The sequence below is a fragment of the Cricetulus griseus genome, chromosome 4, assembly GCF_003668045.3.
Source record: "Cricetulus griseus strain 17A/GY chromosome 4, alternate assembly CriGri-PICRH-1.0, whole genome shotgun sequence".
NCBI lineage: Eukaryota > Metazoa > Chordata > Mammalia > Rodentia > Cricetidae > Cricetulus > Cricetulus griseus.
This window is the reverse complement of record NC_048597.1, coordinates 55,235,672-55,255,619: the sequence shown is the minus strand read 5'-3', so window position 1 is coordinate 55,255,619 and position 19,948 is coordinate 55,235,672. Positions and strand designations below refer to the sequence as shown.

The 19,948-nt window shown below is 45.6% G+C and overlaps 1 protein-coding gene across 4 annotated transcripts in view; it reads right to left on the bottom strand.

Moving 5' to 3' along the window:
• Positions 1 to 19,948, bottom strand: part of LOC100757073 (kalirin) — a 528,077-nt gene that overhangs the window by 359,340 nt on the left and 148,789 nt on the right. For all 4 annotated transcript variants that reach the window (XM_035444595.1, XM_035444596.1, XM_035444597.1 and 1 more), the window contains exon 5: positions 17,586 to 18,098. In XM_035444595.1, the coding sequence (XP_035300486.1) occupies positions 17,586 to 18,098 (513 nt within the window). The remainder of the gene's footprint in view (positions 1 to 17,585; positions 18,099 to 19,948) is intronic.

Here is a 19,948-nt window from a genome sequence, read left to right as displayed (position 1 = left end):
TCAAACTCACAGAGATCTGCCTGATTCTGCCACCCAAGTGTTGGGATTAAAGGTGTGTGCCACCAACGCCCAGCTATAAATTGTGTCTTAACATGGCAAGAGTTTAGTATGGTTGGTTCTTCATTTCTGAGGATTTTGAATCTGGGAATTTTTGGTTTTTCCTGACAGGGTTTCTCTGTGTAGCTTTGGAGCCTATCCTGGCACTCGCTCTGGAGACCAGGATGGCCTCGAACCCACAGAGATCCGCCTGCCTCTGCCTCCTGAGTGCTGGGATTAAAGGCGTGCACCACCAACACGCGGCGAATCTGGGAACTTATTAACTGTGATCAAAAACATATGAAAAAATTGCACACAGATTTTCTTCAAGTTGTTATTCCCTAAATAATGCAATATACTAAATATTTATGTGGCGTTTCCACTGTGTTAGGTATCATAAAGGATCTAGAGACCACTTAGAGTATGCTGGAAGGTGTCTGTAGTTTATATGCCAATATTATGTCATTTATTACAAGGAATTTGAACAGTCTCAGGGACTCCTGGGTCAGCTTCCTGCAGATACTGAGATGACTGCAGTTACAAGTGAATTGTCTAGGATCTCACAGCTTGTAAGTGATGAAGATAAACTTAGAATCTAATGTCCATCTGAACCAACATCCCATGCAATTTCCTGTTTCAGGATGCTCTCTGTCTGTAACTTCTCAGATAACTGACAAGAATAAATATGTGCCAGGTGCCACACATTGGGGCTTATATATGTTATCTCCATCCTTATGACAGCTCTAAGGGGTGACAACTGCCATCACCATCCCTCTTCCTAGGTGAAGAAACAGATTTAGAGATATTCAAGTCAAGGTCACATGGTCAAGCTAACATGCTAAAGACTCAGATCTAGGTTTGCCCAGTGCTGAAATTCAAGCCTCTAAGCCGCTATTAAGTTATCTTCTAAATACACACAGAAATAATGGGCTGTCTGTGGATTCCCTATGAACCCATGGAACCTGTGAATACAACAGAAATGTTCCTTGGATCTCCTGCCCACTTGTCAAACTGCTGTATCTTTTCCATCATTTTATCACCTTCTCTGGACTTCCCATCCCAGGCCCACCTTAGGTCTTTTACTTCTAATGCTTCTGCTACTCGCCTCTCGGCCTCTCCTTCCTGGATTATTTCAATGACCCCCCTAGTGGTCTCTCGGACTCCATTTTGTCTCTAATGCCAAGCCACCTGCCTGGACCAGGTTTATTTGATAAAGACCGCCCTCAACAGGACACCCCCTCAGTCAAAAAACAAACCCTTCAACAACTGACTGTTTCTAATCTGCAAAGCAAAAACCAGTCTTCTTAGTGTTTCCCACAAATCTGCCTTACCCCATCATTTCACAGTGCTGCTCCACCAGCCAAATGAATCTATTCACTGCCGAGCAAGCATACCACACCATATGCATCCTCCTTCCACACTGCTGCACAATCTTCCCCTAGCTAAATGCTCCAAGCCCCAATCTCCAGATCATCCTCTTTCTTCTAAACTGAAGTCTCAAATTTCCCTTAATGCCTTCTTTGACCAGAGGAACTTGTCCTGACAAATGTTTCCTCTACATTTCTTTAATGTCTACCTTAATAGTTCATAAGCATAGCCTTAATTAAGAACTATCTGAAGGGTTTTCTTAAAATCTACATCTTTCTGGGCCCTCCCCTTGAGATTTAGGAGTGACTCTGATGGGCTTGCATTGTTATTTAACAAATTTGCGGGGGCTGTGGTGTGTCAGTGATAAGGGAATCCCTATTAGACTCAAGCCTACCCTTAACAACATAGACTGAGGGTCTTTGAAGGGAGGGATACACACTGGAAGTCTACCATTTCCCTCTGTTCTCTCCCTGCTGGTATTTTCCAGAATTATAGAACAGGGAACTGGGAGCTTAAACAGCAATGGTTCTATTGCTGTGCTGGGAGGGGATTAAATATTAGGCAAGCACTTTACCCATAAGCCACTTCTCTAGCAAGGTGACACTGGTCTTGGCAAGGTACCTGGGATTTAGGTGACAGATTATTAGAGAGGAGGGAACTATAGAAAGGATTCCTGATAATTTTTACCATGACTTCAGACAGGTTCTTAGCCAAATCCTAAATCAAGGACAACTGACAGAAGGCATAGGAGGTGATGTTTATTGTGAGCCAAACAGAAAGACTAAGTTTACACAGAGCTGCATGGCATGATTCAACTGGGACCACAGGAAGACCATACAGCAGGGAAAGGCCCAGGCTTCGGAATGAGAGAATATATCCTAGGTAGTGAAAACCCAGAAGCAGACCTACCACAGCAAAGTTCTGTAAGGTCAAGATAGTCTGCTGGTAACCTAGCCCTTTCCTGGGCACAACCTTCCAGTAGTTACAGGAAGATGACCCCATCAAAAACTTCTATAGTGCACTATTTATATACTCTAGTATAGAGTCCAAATTCTCAGACATATGAAGAATTAAAGAAAAGCAGTTTATAATAAAACATTACTCAATAGGAGCAGGCCCAAAGATGATTCAGATTCCTTCAAAATAACTGTGATTAGCATCTGAAGAGAAAGCAGGACAGAGCAAGGAGGGGCATTCTGGATTAAATGACAGAAGACTGCAATAGGTCTGGAATTCACCAAAGGAATCATGTGGGTAAGAGTTTGCCTCAATGGTACAATACATCCCTGAGACCCTGAGTTTCATTCCCAGCACCAGGGGAAAAAAAGAATTACATGAACATTCTGGAATTAAGAACTTAAGATTTTTGGTGTGGATTTAATATCAGAGTAGATACAGAAAACAGGATTAATGAATGTGGAAACAAATAAATAGAAAATAGCATCTGTCTCACAGAGAGAAAAGCAAGCAAATTGGCAGGAGAGCAGAACAGACGTGAGGCATAGCTGAACTGTACCCAAAACACTTCCACAGTGACAGGTTCTGCATCTGACTGTCCCACAGGGTCGCCACAAACGCACAGACCCATTGAATACCTGAAATGTAACAAGTGCTGCTAGTTCAGAATTGTATTCACTTTTAACTAAAATTTAATTACTGAATATTGTGTGTTCAGAAAGGCATTGGTACTGCTCCAGAGGGAAGAGAGAAGATGTAACATGACTGTCGGTCCCTAAGGAGTTCCTCCTAGGGAATCATGTTGGACATTGATGCTCTCCAGCACCCATTCCGCACACTAACTCTCTCCTTATTCGCTTGCTCAGGGATGAGCAGATCTGAGCCAGTATAAACCAATGAAATTGAGAAGAGGTTTGCTTGGGGATCCTGGGAAAGAGAAGCCCAGGACTCACCATCCTCCTTCCTTCTCTTCCCCTTTCCCGTCCTACCAGCCTCTGGGCAAGACAAATGAAGCCAGTTGCTCTGACTGTTGGCTTTCATCTTAGAACCACAGGGAAGACGTGGATGATGCTCTGAGGAGAACACTGACGTAGAAAGCTCCTGGGCTTTTGATGGCAGAGTTCACTAGTTTATCTGTGTGCCCAAGCTTAGCCTCTGCACATCTATTTAAAATTGAGAAGTAATAGAATTCTTTGATATTTAATCTTTTTTTTTTCTGCAGCTAAAAGCACCAGCGACCAAACAACCACATGGGCCCTGAGTGTGATATGATACTTCATTCACCTGTTAATTACCCACTCAGTCCCAGACACTGGATTAGAGACTGGGATGGAAGACCAAGGTCACAGACTAGCAGCGAGACAAACATATTCACTATCTGTTAAAGTCACCTAATGTGAGAAGCACTTTAACAAGTTTATATGCTATGGGCTGACAGCATAGGAGCCTTTGGGCCAAGTTGGCCAAAGAAGGGGCAGCTCAGAGCACAGACAGCTTTTGGAAGGTGGTAAAACTTAACACTTGAAAAACAATAGGGTTTGGTGAGCTGAGAAAGGTATACAAAGAAGGGCATCAGGATGAGAATAAACCACTTAAGTAAATGCCTGAGGAGTTGCAACAGGGTCCTAAATGGGCGAACATGCAAGACAAGGTGTTGGGACTTTACCAGCGAAGGGGACAACTGAAGAGGAAGGTATATAGTCAGGTTTGTTTTACTTCTGACAGGTTGGGGAGGGGGTACAGGTCTAAGCTAAGCCCAATCTTATATTTTTGGTTGTGAGCCTAGCCTTTAACGGCTGAGCTATCCCTCCAGCCCGAAGCCCAATCTTAAATACAAAGGCAATTACTAATTCAGTCTCTGCCTCCACTTCCCCAGATTCCGTCCCCTCCCCACCTTCTCACAAACCCTACAATGTCTGGGGCAAAGCAGATAAAGACGGTGACGATGACAGGCGGAAGGAGCTGAACACAGTGTGATGCACAGCAGATTCCGAATGTGTGCCAACTCCTTCCCACTCCCTTGGCTCTGACGGAATAAACCCACAGTCACAGAAAGCAGTTGCTTTCTGATTAGAGAAACCCGGGCTGCAAAACCTCATGCTAAAATCACACCCTGTTCTTGACAGATGCTCTGCAGCCCAGCTCTGTCTGGAGGGGCACCCGCTCCTACTCAGCCTCAAAAGGCCTTTCTCCCCACTCTCATCCCACTTATCCTAAGGGCTAGGGTGGACAGTTTCACCATTCTTTTATTCATATAAATATTTTCAGGCAGTAAACAGAGTTTTGCCCTTTTTTGCATGTCATTTCCAACCTGTGTGCCTGGATGGACTGAATCCCCCTGGAACCCTGGCAAGGCATGTATTGCCCTCCTGTGAGGACAGAATGGTCGCCCAGCAGTCAGCAAGTCAAGCAGATGATAAGTAGAACCAGCCAAGCCAAGGAGGCAGCCCAGGCAGCCCCAGGATATTGACTTTGAATGGCCAAATTCTTTCCATTTAAACCACAAATACTGATAAAATATTTTCAGGAACAGAGTAAGGGAATGCACTTCACTCACTCACCAAAATGTAAAACTGAAAAGGTCAGGTCCTATTTAACAAACTGAGAAAATAGTGCCCAACTTTGTCTCAGAGCTAAATTTAGGCATCCGCCGAGATCTGGCCCCTTGGCAAGTTAATTTAGATGAACCAATGGCTGTTCCTGGCATGCAGGATACACTCAGTAAATGGGAACTATTATTTTTACTGTAAAAATGGAGTGTCTGGTTGATGTTCTCATCCAGTCCTCCTACGCATCCTAAAATTGGCTGTGCCAATCATTCGCACATCTGGGAACAAAATTCCACCCAGGGCTGAGCAGGAGGAAACCCCCACTTTTGGGAGTCCTGCTCTGGGAGAGATGGACACTGTATTGAAGGGATCTGGGCTAGGTAGGCTTGACATTAAAGACCTGAGGAAGAGGGCCAGACACCCTGTCCTCTCTTCTTAAGCCTCAGCAACTTTCAGATATGTTCTGGAAGAAACACACAGGAAGTAAGGCTCAGGTGCGGGTGTGAGGTGGGGCTTGGCTTCCAGGCTCCACTTGACAAAACAGACTACAGAACTGAGAAGCAGCTTCCTGAATGGAGGAGAGTCTACCTCCTCCTCACGGGACTAAGGTGAACTCCGATGTGTAAGGGTTAGAAAGAGGCTGCAGTTCTTGAGGGTCAAGCAAAAAGACAACAACCCCACAATATATTTTATGCCTTGAAAATCTTCATCAGCTTAGAATAAATTACACTTTGGATTTCATTTGGTTATCAATCCTTCTTCCAAGATAATTGATGGATTTGTTGTCACTCCTCCCTGTCATTCATCACCTCCATTTTCTCTTTGACACTAGCTCATCACTTGGTCTCATTTCCTTTCCTTGTCTCCAGGATTTTTCTTCCCTTTCCTACCGGCTCTGTCACTCCACCTGCCCTCACCTGGATTCTTACAGAAGGACCATGCTTGGTTCTGCTGTGAACTCTCCACTGTGAGATGAAACTCACTACCAATCCAGTTCCAAACAGCAAGAGCCTTAGAGAAGCCCTTGGAAGGCCCAGCAGTAGGTGGTGCTCTTGTGCCAGCTCAGAGCGAGTGTTTAAAATGCTTGATTCTGACAGACAGCCCAGGGAGGGCAGAATGTGCCTCCCCGGAACCCAGAGTTATCAAAAAAGCTGGCTGTGACCTGCAGGCACTGCAGTGTAATGGAGACATGAGGCCTGGTGAGCATATAGTTCGAAGACCAAATGGGACGGATAGGGCAAATGGGGGAGTTTGCACCTACTCTTGATACTGAACGGTAAAGTCAGCCTCCTAGGGAGTTTCCAGGTGCTGCAAATATCTTGTGATGGGACCAATTAGCTAACCTGATCAGCAGGCACTAAACACCCCTTTTCCCTCTCCACATGAAAAGTTCATGATTTCTGTTACCAATCCCCCCCACTCTCTCTCACACACCTCTCTCTCTCTCTCTCTCTCTCTCTCTCTCTGCTCTCTCTCTCTCTCACACAACACAGCACACACACACACACACACACACACACTCCTCTCTACTCTCTCTCTTACACAGCTTACACACACACACACACACACTCCTCTCGTTCTCTCTCTCTTTAACACAACACACACACACACACAATTCCTCACTCTCGACACACACCACACACACACACAGCACACACACACACACACACCACACACACACACACCAGTTTACTAAGGAGGGGTTGGGGTTACCAAAGGAGCACCACAGTGAGATTTCTTGAGGACCATGGAATGGACTGGGTCATGAAGAAAGGAGCCATCTGGGACTCTGACTACAGGTGGTTCTCTATGGAATTGATATGCCTCTGCAGAAAGAGTCAGTCACAGTGTGACAATCCTTCTGCAGGTGGTGGTTTTCAATTCTCTCCATCGTAAGATGATGTAATTTTGGCCGTGCTTAGGAAGATTAAGGGGACCCAGAGACAAGGCTGGAACACACATGCCCCTGAGTTGGGCTTTTCTTTGAGGAATGGAGACCATCACTGATCTGGCCATCAGCAACCTGATAACCCAACACACACAAACTGGAAATTCACCCTTATAATTACATGTGAGAAGACAGCCTTCTGTGTTTATGCATAGGCTTCTGTGCATGGGTAGGGCCCAGGGTTTCTGAGCTGAACTACAAGAAGCAACTTCACTTCCTACCACTGGACACAGAATCTTTGTCTCATCTGTGTAAGTGGGACCAAGAGTTGCAGACTCCTCCATCCTCCCCTATTTGAAAAGCTAACCCCAGGAAGGCCATACTGAGAGCCAAGGCCCACATCAATACAAACAGACTGAAAGAACTCAAGGGACTCCGTAGGGAGCAAAGAGGATGGGAAGGACTATGAGGACTTCCCTCCCAGCTCTTGAAGAGCTGTTTGAAGGGAGCAGAATGAGATGGCTCAGGGCATGGCAGGGACAGGGCTGGGACTACTGGACAGAAGCTTCAGAAGGTTTCCCGACACCAAACTTAGTGTTGTCTCTAGAAGCCTTGGCTGGCTTCTGTGGCCTGTGCTCTCCGCCTTCTCCTGGAGGTCTGAGTCATATATGGGATTCCTTCTCTGCTCTGGCAAGGAAGGAAGCAGGGATGCAAAGGGAAGAAGGGTCATTCTGATCAGAGAAACATTTACAAACAGGGTGGGGAAGGCCCGTACTAAGGACATGCACCTGCAGGGACAGGAAATGGGAAAGAAACAAGTAGGGGCTGAGAGTCATTGGTAAAGAAAAAGAAGGAAAGTGGATGGTTCGAAGTGAAATTCCTGGAAAGAAACCTTTAAGAAGCTCCCCACCCAAGACACACACACACACACACACACACACACACACACACACACACACACACACACACTTTGTTTTTGTTTATAAATTATACCAGAGAGTTCTTAGCTCGTTGAAAAGGGGACCCAAGCCCACATTGACAGTGCATGCCTGTAATCTAACACTCAAGAGGCAGAGGCTGGAAGATTCTGAGTTTGAGGTCAGCCTGGGCTACACAATAAGATTCTGTCTTCAAAAAAATAAATAAATAAATTAGGGAGGAGCACATTCTAGCCATTCCTCTAGTTCTAAGACTGGAATAGACCTAACATGCCTTCTTTTTCGCTTCAGCTACCACCTGTTATCTCTCGTAGACACGCTTTACCTCTCAATTCTATCTCCTCCAGTAAGAACAAGTACCTTGGTGTCTTAACTTACCCAAGTACTAACCATTGGAGTGGTTACTACATGGAAGCCATGTCTTTCCTATAAGGTCTGGAGAACTGTATCCATGTTCCCACCCAGTACCTGGGGAAAGAGGGCTCTGTTCCTCAGAACATGACAAAGTACATGGTATGCAGCAGGCCCTCGGTGACTATAAATTAAGCCAACAAATGTTTCTCAGGGACTGTTTCGTGCCCCCTCGTGAAATGCACCCTATTTTTGACTGGATTTCATTTTCTGGGGTCCAACCATAAGTAGAGGCTGCACAAGAAGATTTTACACACAGCACTTCTGGCATTTATGCCCACCAGCCGTGTGACAGGATCACAGTGGAGAGCCAAAGACACTCAGACCCTAAACATTCCTCCCGACCCTCCCTCCATGCTGCTCACCAGCACTCCCAGGAAGAATGCTCCAGCCAGGAAACAAATTGGAGCTGAAATACAAGAGAAGGAAGACAGGAGAATGAAAAGGGATTCGAGAGGGAGAAAAACAGCTTTGGGGAAACACTTCCACTACAGCCTGCAGAACATTATGACCTGGATTATTTTGGGGATCTAATGTTTCTAATGTGCAAGGGGAGGAAATGAGAAAAAGTAAGTACAAATTCCCAGGGCCAGCATTCTGGAAATATTTCAGAACACTGTGTTCTGTGTCAAGGGGGTGGGGTACAGACACACTTCCTTGCCCTGAGCCCAGTCAACAAGAGGTGAAGAGGTTTGATGGTTTAGGTCTGCGGAGGAGTGGGGGAGGCCAGGAACAAGTGGGCACCAGAACCTCTCTCCAAGGAAAGCAGGAAATTACAAACTGCCCAGAAAAGATCTTGCCCTCTCGGCCTCACGGAAGGCTGCAGCTCTTTTTGAAGCCTCCCTCCCAATGAGATAGACTGAGATGAATAAATCACATGGAGACTTGGCATAGCCCTCCTGCAGCCCCCAGTGCTTGGTCCTTTACCACAGAAGTAAAGGGCAGTCGTCCTCAGACCCTTGGGTCACCTGTAGGGTGAGGACTTGCTGTCTTTTGTGTATGGCAAGATGTCTCTAAAAGATAGGCTGTGTATGGGTATATAGATATGAGTCTTTACCAATTCATATATGCACGCCTCTCCCCCTCATCCTCTGTGTGTGTGTGTATGCCTGTGTGCATGTGTCTGTGCATGTGAATGTGTTCGTGTATGCCTGTGTGTGGGGGTGTGTATATGTGCATGTGTGCATGTATGTGGGTGGTCTCAAAGAAAAATGTTCTTTTCTTGCACTGCCTACCTCTCTCTATCCCAGGAAAAAATCTGCTTATCACCATGCCTTGGCTTTTCTACCTGCAGAGCAGGGCTTAGACCCATGCCTGCCTGTCCTACCACTTGAAGCAAATGGTAGACAAATGATGAACCACTGACTGCGTGACTTTGGGTGGGTCTCTGCTCTGGTACAAAATTTTCTATGTAAAAGGAAAGGGCTGGACCAGAAAACCTCTAAGCGCCTGGGTGTGAGAACACTTTCAAAACTGACAGTCAAACACATATCACGCATTGGTATTGTGATCACTACAAAAGCACTTCACTTTGACAAATGACTGCGGAGTTATGCTTAACTCTGACTTCCAGGGCACAGGGCTGGAGGCCAGGGGAAGAGAAGAGACAATGAGCCTACGTCCAATACAGAAGGAGACATAGTGGAATTTCTCTATGACTGACCAACCTTATTCTAGCCGGCCCAATTTTGGTTCTGCTTTGGGCTCTAGAGAGTGATTAGAACCATTTACATCTTGGAGGAAGAAAGCAGGAAACAGCAGTGAAGACTCTGCCCAGCTATGGGGCATCCTGGGGATGTCCTGAAATGCTAATGTGGCTAACAGGGCAAACAATTCTCAAAAACACATATGCACACAGCCCTCCCCAGTGGCCTGCTGCCTACTGTGAGAGGTCCTTCATATGTCTTTTCTTAGAGTGATTTAGCACGAATGCTACATTACTTTATTTGTACACTCTTCTAAGAATATAAAACGCATACATGTATATCCTGGATAGATTGTTGGAAGTATTTCTGACCCCTTGTTTACAAAGGAATAAGACATGGGGCTGGAGAGATGGCTCAGTGGTTAAGAGCACTGGCTGCTCCTCCAAAGGAGCAGAAACATGGTTGCTGTAGCAACTCTAGCTCCAGGTGATCCAACACCCTCTCCTGTACTCTATGGGTTCGAGAGACACATGTGGTACACAGACATACAGGCAGGCAAAACATCCATACACAAAATAAAATAAGGACACATAAACTCCTAGCTGTAATGCAAAGCAGATAGTAGTGGATCAGATGTACAAGGTGATAAGAGGATTGACAGGCTCCCCGAGGATGCCAGAACTAATCACTTTCCTCTGGGGCTACTTCAAGGATAGAGAGTGTTTTCAGAAACCCTTTCCTGCGGAGGCATCCCTGTCCCATCGGACCCAGCAGACACGACCTCAGTTTGACCTCTTTTCCTTACCCAAGGGCACTGCACAACTTGCTTACTTATAAGGACCCCAGGAGTCCATGTCTTAATTTCCTACTTCTCTCAAATATCAATTCTTAATTTCGTTTTATGAGAAGTTATTGAAAATCACTTGAAGCAAGTCCACACATAAGTGTGCTGGTTCGTTTTTGTCCAGTTGAAACATTCCTGAACATGCCTGGGAAGAGGGACTTTCAGTTGAGGAATTGCCTTCACCCAACTGGCCTAAGGACACGTCTGTGGGGCATCTTCTTGAGTGGTTATTGATGTAGGAGGGCCCAGCCCACTCTGGGTGATGGTCCTGAGTTGTATAAGGAAGGCAGCTAAGCAAGCCAGTAAACCGTTTTCCTCTATAGTTTCTGCCTTGAGTTCACTTCCCTCAGTGACGGACTCTGACTCGGTGGTATAAGATGAAATAAACCCTCAAGTCCCCAGGTTCTTTTGGTTAGTGTTTTATCACAGCATCAGAAACACAAATATCCAAGATATGTGACACGGTCACAGCAGGCAGCAGTGGCTGGAGACTGAACCAGGACATCAGTCACGCAGAGAGAAGAAAGGAAGCCGACACAGGGAAGCAGTAGGCACTCAGTGGCCAGGCCCCTCCACATGCATCCCCCATTACATCCATTAAAACCTCTGGGCAGCAGCTCCACTTGCTAAAGCAGGAAGGGACTTGGGAGATTATCTGCTGAGAAAAATTTATTACTTCTCCCACTATCCCCAAAGCAAGAATCCCATACGAGGACTTCCTGCAGTCATGAGGGGAGCATGGAGAACAAGACAGCAAAAGGTATGTTAGAATTGTCAAACTATTAAAGGGCTTTGATGTTATCCAGTGTGGCAAGTCTCAGGGAAAAGGGATAAGGAATTGGAGAGCGGATTTTATAAAAACTGCTGTGGAGGTTTTGATGGATCTCTTTAAAAGCCTTTCTCTTGGCAGAGGCAGGGAGATCTCTGTGAGTTCCAGGACAGCCTCCAAAGCTATACACAGAAACCCTGTCTCAAACAAACAAAACCAAACAAGTGAACAAAAAAAGCATTTATCTCAGCCACCTTGACTGCCACTGCCACAGCTACCACAACTATGACTGTGGCCACACCACTTTATCAGCCCCTAAAAGATGTTTCTGTTAAGGGAGTGTATTGAGCATGACAATACTGAAACATGGAAGCATAAAGCAAACACCACTAAATCAGTCCCAATTCTGTGTTTTGCTGAAAATATAACTGGAGGTCAGGAGAAGTGTCACAATTGGCCACTGGCACCCCAGGACAAATATCAATGTCAATCACCACACCTCCATTCTGCATTCACATGGCACCATAAATGTGAACAGAATTTCACCATGAAAGAATAAACCTACAACTAAGTATATGAAAACCAGGGCCATGGGAGAGGTGGAGATCTTGTTTTATTTTGGGCACTTGTAAAGTACATGCTTATATAGGAAACAAATAGAACATGCAAGGCAAAGCAGTAGTCTTCTGGTCGCAACACTATGAAGCCCCACTCAGGCACCTTGCTCACTGTCTGTGAATTCTCCTGAAGAAAATAGGAATACCCACTTTCTTAGAATAGTGATGGGCATAAAAACCAGGCTGACTGGAGAGACATCAGGACAGCCATCTTTATTCAGGAGTGAGTAGCCATGGTTTCCCAAATCATTGAATCATTTTATCAGGGACTCTTCTGAACAAGTTCCCTTCCTGTAAAATGGGAAGAGGGAGGACCTCCCTCAGACTGGAAGGCAGGTGGTGAAACAAAGCCAGGCTTTTTCAGATGCTTCTTGTAGGCATCAGCTTCTAAGTGGGCATTGAGAGGACAAAGGCTGCCATTACACAAGACTGGGGCTTCTTACTGTGTGTTTTAAGATTCCTTCCAGATCTAACACATTAAATGTTACCCACGGCTCCCAGGATGCAGTGCCTACAGAAAAACTGTCACGGGGAAGTGTTCACCCTTTCCTCTTCTGTAGGCATTGAGTCTGGTCACTGAGCTTAGGTTTCACGTAGCCCACCCCTTCTCCTTGGTAACAGGCCATGGTCTATATTTTCCTTATGTGGGGCCCACTGTAGCCAGGGACAGATGTGGCTAGAAACAAAGAGGTGTAGAGAACCACAGTCTATCCTGGGCTAATCTGTGTGAGCAACTGGACCTGTGTCCTGTGAACAGTGTTGTATATGCCCATTAGTTACAGACCGGGGGTCACTGGGCTGAGGCAGAAGTGGTTCATCTTCCAATGTAATGTCATGTGCTAGTTAAATCATGTCTGACTTACCCACCATTCCCAGCTTTCTTGTTAAGGACTCTCTATCACTCTGGAGCGCTGATGTTCCCTTTTCCCTGGGAACTCCCAGACATAGCAGTTATGCCTAGGGCAGCTCAGGCCACAGCAGACGTTAAGGAAGAGGAAAGGAGAAGGGAAGCATTCCGAGGGAGAGAATGCACATGACCTTGATCACAGTGATGGCTTCAAGGTCTCTCCTCATATCTAAGTCTCATCAGATTGACTACCTGAAGCATGTGCTTTGCTATAGATCAATTAAACCTCAAATCTGCTTTGACACATAAAGAAACAGGTGTTGATGTGTCTGTCTTTTTTGTTGGATGGTGGGCTACTCTCCAGCATTTACATATTTATTTATCCAAGCTCATTTGCACTCAGGACAACTTCTCTATGCTCACAATAATATAAATGGGGAGCCTGCTCTATGACATCTGTATAGAACCCTGCTCCCTGCTGGGAGAGACCATGGCTCTGTCCCTACCTAATACAGGGGCTATCACAGGGATCAGGAAGGGTGGCAGGAGGCAGCTTCATTCTCCAAGGACAGTGGGCAAGGACAGCCCATTATTCAGGGCCGGAGGAGAGACTCTGTGCCCACTCCTGTTATAAAAATAGGAGCAGAGTGGTCACTGAACTTAGATGACTGCCAAACACTTCCCAGATCTGGAGCCACTCCACCGACCACCCCCGCTGCCGAGGAGGCTGAGTTGTGGCTCATACAGGAACTATTTCCTCGAGTCCTTGTTTAGATGTGCATGTGCACATAGCCCTTACTCCAAACCATCACCCTCCTGACCCCTGTCCAAAAGCACCAAATAAGTCAAAGGCTGAGGCACTTAGCTCCGCACGGATCTTCTAAATTAATCTGGACGCAACTTTAAAGGGCTGTTTTTCTCCACAGCTACACACCCAGAACATTTTCTAGGGCAGCTGGGTCAAGCTTGAGCGGCAGTCTCACCACTGACTCAATGTAAAAAATATTCCCAACATCCCTATCCTTATCTCTGTTTGTTTTTAATAATTATATATAATAATTTAATTCTGTCTTTCCTGAATACCCCTACACACACACACACACACACACACAAATGTATGTTGAGACACATGCACAAAAACACTTCTTTTTCTTTTCAAAATGATATATTTTATATGTATGCATGTGCAGTGTCCACAGAGGTCAGAAGAGGGTGTCAGAGCCCCTTGGAACTAGAGGTACAGACAGCTATGAGTTACCATGTGGGTGCTGGGAATCAAACCTGCATCTTCGGAAAGAACACTTAGTGCTCTTAACCATCCATCCATCTCTCCAGCCTTACTTTTTCTCTTTCAAGGTGTAAGCATACCACAGAAGACAGGTTCTAAACTGAATTCATGGACTTAAATTCAGTGGTAATATACTTAGATGGGGGGGCACCATTATTTTCACTAATAACTAACTGAAATACAGCATTCCTTTCCATTAGGAAAACAGACAAAAAATTATCACAGAGTTAGCTAAATCAGCATTTTTAATACCAGCAGCAACATAAACACTTCAATATCACTTCAGGGTTGCTGTCCTAAAATGCCATTCATGTTTATCACTGTTTCCCAGTCATGATAGCTATTAGACTTCAAGTCAATTTTATAGTTGTCATGTTAATAAAGAAGTACATATTTCTAGAAAGCCAATACTGTATCTTATTTGTTTTACAAGCCTATGTATAGTTTTTCTGTACTTACAAATACTATTGTCAGAAGTCTGTATGCCTCACCAGACAAGAGGTCTGTGGCGATTTGAGGAATTAAAGAGAAGACACAGGGGGTAAGATCACTTGCTGTACAAGTATGAGGACCCCAGTTCAGGTCCCATAGCTACGTAAAAAGCCAATGTGGCCACCTACATGCCTGTTACCTGAGAGCTATAGGGAGCAGAGACAGGATCCTTGGAACGTCTCGGCTGCCAGTCTAGCCCCAGGTTCAGTTAGAGAGCCTGTCTCAAAGGAAAAGGGGAAGACAATAGAGCAGGACACTTGATGTTGTTCTCCTCTGGCCTCTGTGTGTATGCACAGGTGTGCATGGCCACACACAGGCAAGTGTACCTGCACATAGCTGTATACAACACGCATGCTCATACACTCACACACAAGAGAGAGTGGAACTGGAGACTTTATTCAGAATATCAATGCATTAGCCAAATGACCTAGGGGCAATCAGATGGTATTCAGTGTACCTGCACATAGCTGTACACAACACACACACACACACACACACACACACACACACACACACACACACACACACAAAATGGAGTTGGAAACTTTATTCGGAATATCAACTCATTAGCCAAGTGACCTAGGGACAAACAGGTGGTATTTGGTGTTAACGTGGGGTGAATCCCGGGAATAGAGAGGCAGGGGAACACTGGAGAGGAGTTTGGGGAAGCTGTGAAGGCCAACAAAAAACTGACCCTGTGTAGCCAGTAGTATGATCGTGGGTAAGCCACTCTGAGTCTCTACCCAGTAATAGTAATGTCCTATGCAATTCTTGGGAGTATGAATTGGGAGGCTATACGAGGGACAACCACCACGAGCTAGTTGAATGGAATGAGGCTGATTCTAGGACCGCCTTCCCCACCTGAGAACGTTGGGAGCCAAGATACGCTCGTTTTCTCTTTGAAGAAGATACCACTGGTGCTCTGTGCAGGCTTTCCATAGCTTTGAGATACAGGGATATCCTGGGGGTTTTAAAGTCTAAAACATACCTAGGCAGATGTGAGTCCCCTGTCCCCTGCTATCTCTGGCTCACTGACATAACCATCCAGGACAGGCTTCAGAGTAGAATCTCTGCCCCAGAGCATAGGAGATCTCAAGTGAAAAGGGAAGTGTTTCCAATCTCCCAGCACTTAACTAAGTATCAGCTTCAGGCTTTACCAGGAACTAGTTCCTGGCCCGGCCTGTTGTCCACTCAAGGAGTGTTACAGGGGTTCTGTGATCTAAGCAAGTCAGGTAGGGTCAGACCCACGCTGCCACACCACTGGGCACAGAGGTCTGAAGGAGGTCCGGGAAACTCCTTTACATGGCCCACCAAGAGAGCACCAAAAGTTTTACTGTAGAAATGGGTATGAATTCTTTTAAAATTATATGAATTGATTTTCTAGTAATCAGAAAAGATGAGAAAATTTATCCATCAAAATTAAAAACATCCTTAAGTCTGGAATTTATAAATTAAAATTATCCATCTATGATAAATTTTCTCTAAACTATATAAAAATTAGGACTGTTGTTATATAGAAAGTTTTAGATCTTGATTTTACCACTTCAAAATACCTATGACATTTTTAATGTTGGTTTTGTGTGTGTGCGTGTGCGTGCGTGCGTGCGCGAACACATGGAAATGTACATGTTCATATGTGGGTGGGGTGCATGTATGTTTAGGCCACAGTGGTCAACCTCAAGTGTTGTTCCTAAAGAAATACTCATTTTGTTTTTTGAGACATAGTCTCTCACTGGGACCTGAAGCTTGCCTATTAGGCTAGGCTGAATGGTCACTCAAATCTAAAGTACCCATCTCCACCCACCAAGGATGGGACTGCAAGCATGTACCACCATGCCTGACATTTTAGGTGAGCTCTGCAAATCAAACTCAAATTCTCCAACTTGGAAGCTAAGCACATTATCAGCCAAGCTACCTCCTCAGGCCACGATCTGAGCTCTAAACACCTCTGTGTCGGATACTGTAACAGTCACAGGTTCCTGAGAGAGTTCACAGTATTCCTAGGAACAGCACCATACATTTAAGTTAAAGTCACACCTAGAAAACTAGTAAGAGGGAGGGAGCCCTTTTCCTTCTTCTTAAAAGGCACTCAGGAACAAACCCTCCTTTCTCCACTTCAGCTCATCCAGAGAAAGTACTCTCGTGTTCTCAATGGAGACTCTAGATGCCTTTTATTCTGTTTTCTTTCTCACATCTTACTTTGCCATGGCAAGGAAAAAGCTTTGAAAATGTACTGCTGGTAAAATGGTATCTTATCTGAAAAACTACTTCAAAAAGGTATGGCACGGAGATCCTGGAACTTGGAAACAAGAAACTAGAGCCGTAGGTCAGCCTTGCCAAGAACGAAGAGCTTCCGTTGTCTTGTGTCAAGACAGACACCACCACCTGCCTCACAGGGACTAAAGGGATGTACAAATTAACCAGGAATCCATACTTAAAATTCTCATAGAAAGAAAAGTCCACTACAGGATAATAATGGTTGCTAATAGTGTTGCTGTTTTTGCTGTCAGCAGCTCAATCCACTCACGCATCATAGGCACAGAGGGCAGTGTCTGTCAGCGTCGAGACAAGCATGGTCTCTGTAAGCAGAATACACTCCCAAACCTAGCTAGCTCCACCTGGAAAATGGAACCATGGTAGTGCTCTTGGCTCTCAGGACTCTGAGGGTGGCTCAAACAAGTTAACCTATATACAGCCCAAAGAACAGAGTCTAGCATATAATAAAAACAATATAAGAATAAACTTTAGTAATAAGTGGTCAATGACCAAATATGAGATTGAAATAATTTAAGCTATCTGAAGCCAATGGGCATCTTTTAAAAAAGGATTTCAACCCAATTTCTCCAATCAGAAATTTGGATTAACAACCCCAACAGTTTCCCGATAGAGCTATGCCCCACCACCCTCAGCTCAGACTCAGCTGCTCCCTTCCTACCTTCTCAGCATCCTGCTCGAAGAGCCGCAGTTGGAAGCACTGGTCTAGCTTGAGCTTTCGCACGTGCCACATCTGGTGCAGGTGTTGCCGGGTGGAATGCAGCTTGTCAAGGAGGCTGGTGATCTTGGGGACAAGGCTCTGGAAGTCAGCGCTCCCTGGGATGCAGTTGCGCCCTGAGAAGCCATCACTGCAACGAATGCACTGCAGCAGCCGCTGCCCCTCCCGGTCCAGCTCCTCCACAGGGGCCTTCAGCACCTTTTTCTTAAGTTGTGTGTGCTCATCGATAAGCCTCCGAGAGCCCTCCACATCCACAGGGAACTCCTTCCGGGCCAGCATCTCCTGCAGGTCCTCAAGGCGTGACAGGAGGTGTACCGCACTGTTGAAGAACTCCTCCAAGGACAGGCGCAACTCAATCCATTCCTCGTGGTTGTAATCCAGAGAGCCATCAAACTCCTCTGTCAGCTGGGAGGGGTCCACCAGCTTTGTGAGGCCCTCCACAGACACCATGCTTGTCTGGGGAGGAAAGAAACAAAAAGGAGACACAGTGATGTGGGTTAGTGGGGGAGACACCAGGGCAGAAATAGGCAGGAGGGACAGCCTGCCTACAAGAGAGTGAGAGGGAGTCCATAGGGCCCACTCCTCAGGAGCCACTAATCAGTCAGAATCAGCAGGTTGAACAGATAGCTGGCTGCTTCAACAAATCTTTCTACCCAACCACAGTAATATCAAGGAAAGACTGTCCCGGGTTCTTGTTTCCGTCATCCTCCTGCCTCCACAGCCTGAGTTGACCACATTTGGGCCTTCAGATTCTACAAACAAAAACTGGATGAAAACCTAACCCAGTCTCTGGAATGGAGATAGGGGCCGGTTTTCTATAACAAGGATATCATCATGGGTGGATTAAGCAATGGGGTCAGTTCTTGGACTGCAAGGATTTCAAAGACTATCTCAGTGACCAGTCTGGTGCAAGCTCATCTCCCTGGTTCTTCCAGTTCTAAAGCACACTGGACAGAACTGGGGATAGGTAACATGTGAGCCTTTTATTTTCTCTGTGAGGCCCCTGAAAGACAAAGTGAGGAGAATGTTGTGTCCAGGAACAGTGTCTCCAGCAAACAACAGTACAAGCAACCATCCTCCTGACTTCCTCCCTCTCTGGTGAAGAGGCTATGAAGGGAATGTCTAGATTGAGGACCTCCTTTCCCTTAATAATGTCATGATTTAGGGCAAGCTATCTAAGTTTTCAGGGACCCAGTGTCCTTTCCTGTTGAGTAGGGCTAAACTAGGTAGAAACTCCTAATCCCTAATCAAAAATCTGATTAAATGTGTCCATGTGTGGCAGGTACATAGGAGGCCAGGCATGGGAGTAGGTTACCCGCCCTCACTTTTTGTAGTGATCTGAAGGTCAGTGAGTGTCTAACATATAAGCCTGTAAGAGCAGCCCATTCTGTATCTTGTGGCTCTCTGAGAATCTCCCCCCCCCAAACTGAGACACAAGACGGAGCTTCATTGAAAGGAGGGCTGACCTAGGGCAGAGATTCTCATATTTGACTACTCATTACATCTCTTAGGGAGTCATTCTCTAACTTCCGAATGCTGTGACTCTTTAACACAGTTAGTTCCTCATGTCGTGGTGACCCCCAACCATAAAATAATTTTTGTTGCTCTTTCATAACTCTAATTTTGCTACTGTTATGAATGTAAATATCTGTGTTTTCTTATGGTCTTAAGCAACCACCATGAAAGCGTCATTTGACCCCAGGTTGAGGACCACTGCCTTAGGGAGTTTGAAGAAATAAGTGGGTCCCTAGACATCCTGATTTCATTAGACTAGCACTCGGGGAGAGGGTGCTTTAAATGCCCTCGGGAGGTTCTAACATGCAGTCAGTAGCACAGAACTCTGCTGATGTAGGTCTTGGCTACTCCAAAGCATGGCATTTGGACCATTAACATCCATGTCATCTGAGAGCCTCTCAGACAGCTCTCAGGCCCATCATAGGCTAGAGGCAGATTCTGTATTTTCAAAATTACAGGGGTTTTGTGTGCATCAATGTTGAGAATCCATACTCTGGTGCACATTCTCTTTTCAGCTTGGCTAGGCTCCCACTTCTGGGAAGTTACTCTCTGGAGCTGTTGGCTGTTCACTGAGTCTGTGCTGCTTACGGAGCCTCTGCACTCCTTCCCATTCCGTGTGCTGCCTTGGTGTGAGGCAGCGACTCCACTTGCTGTTTTGGTAAGACCACTAGTGCTCTCTAATTGTTTTACTAAAGGGAAGCCACCAGCCATCTGCTTTGTTCCTCTCTGGCTTAGGATACAGAGACGGTTTTGCTCAGCTTGGGGTAAAGATGGTCATGGAGTGGGCAGGA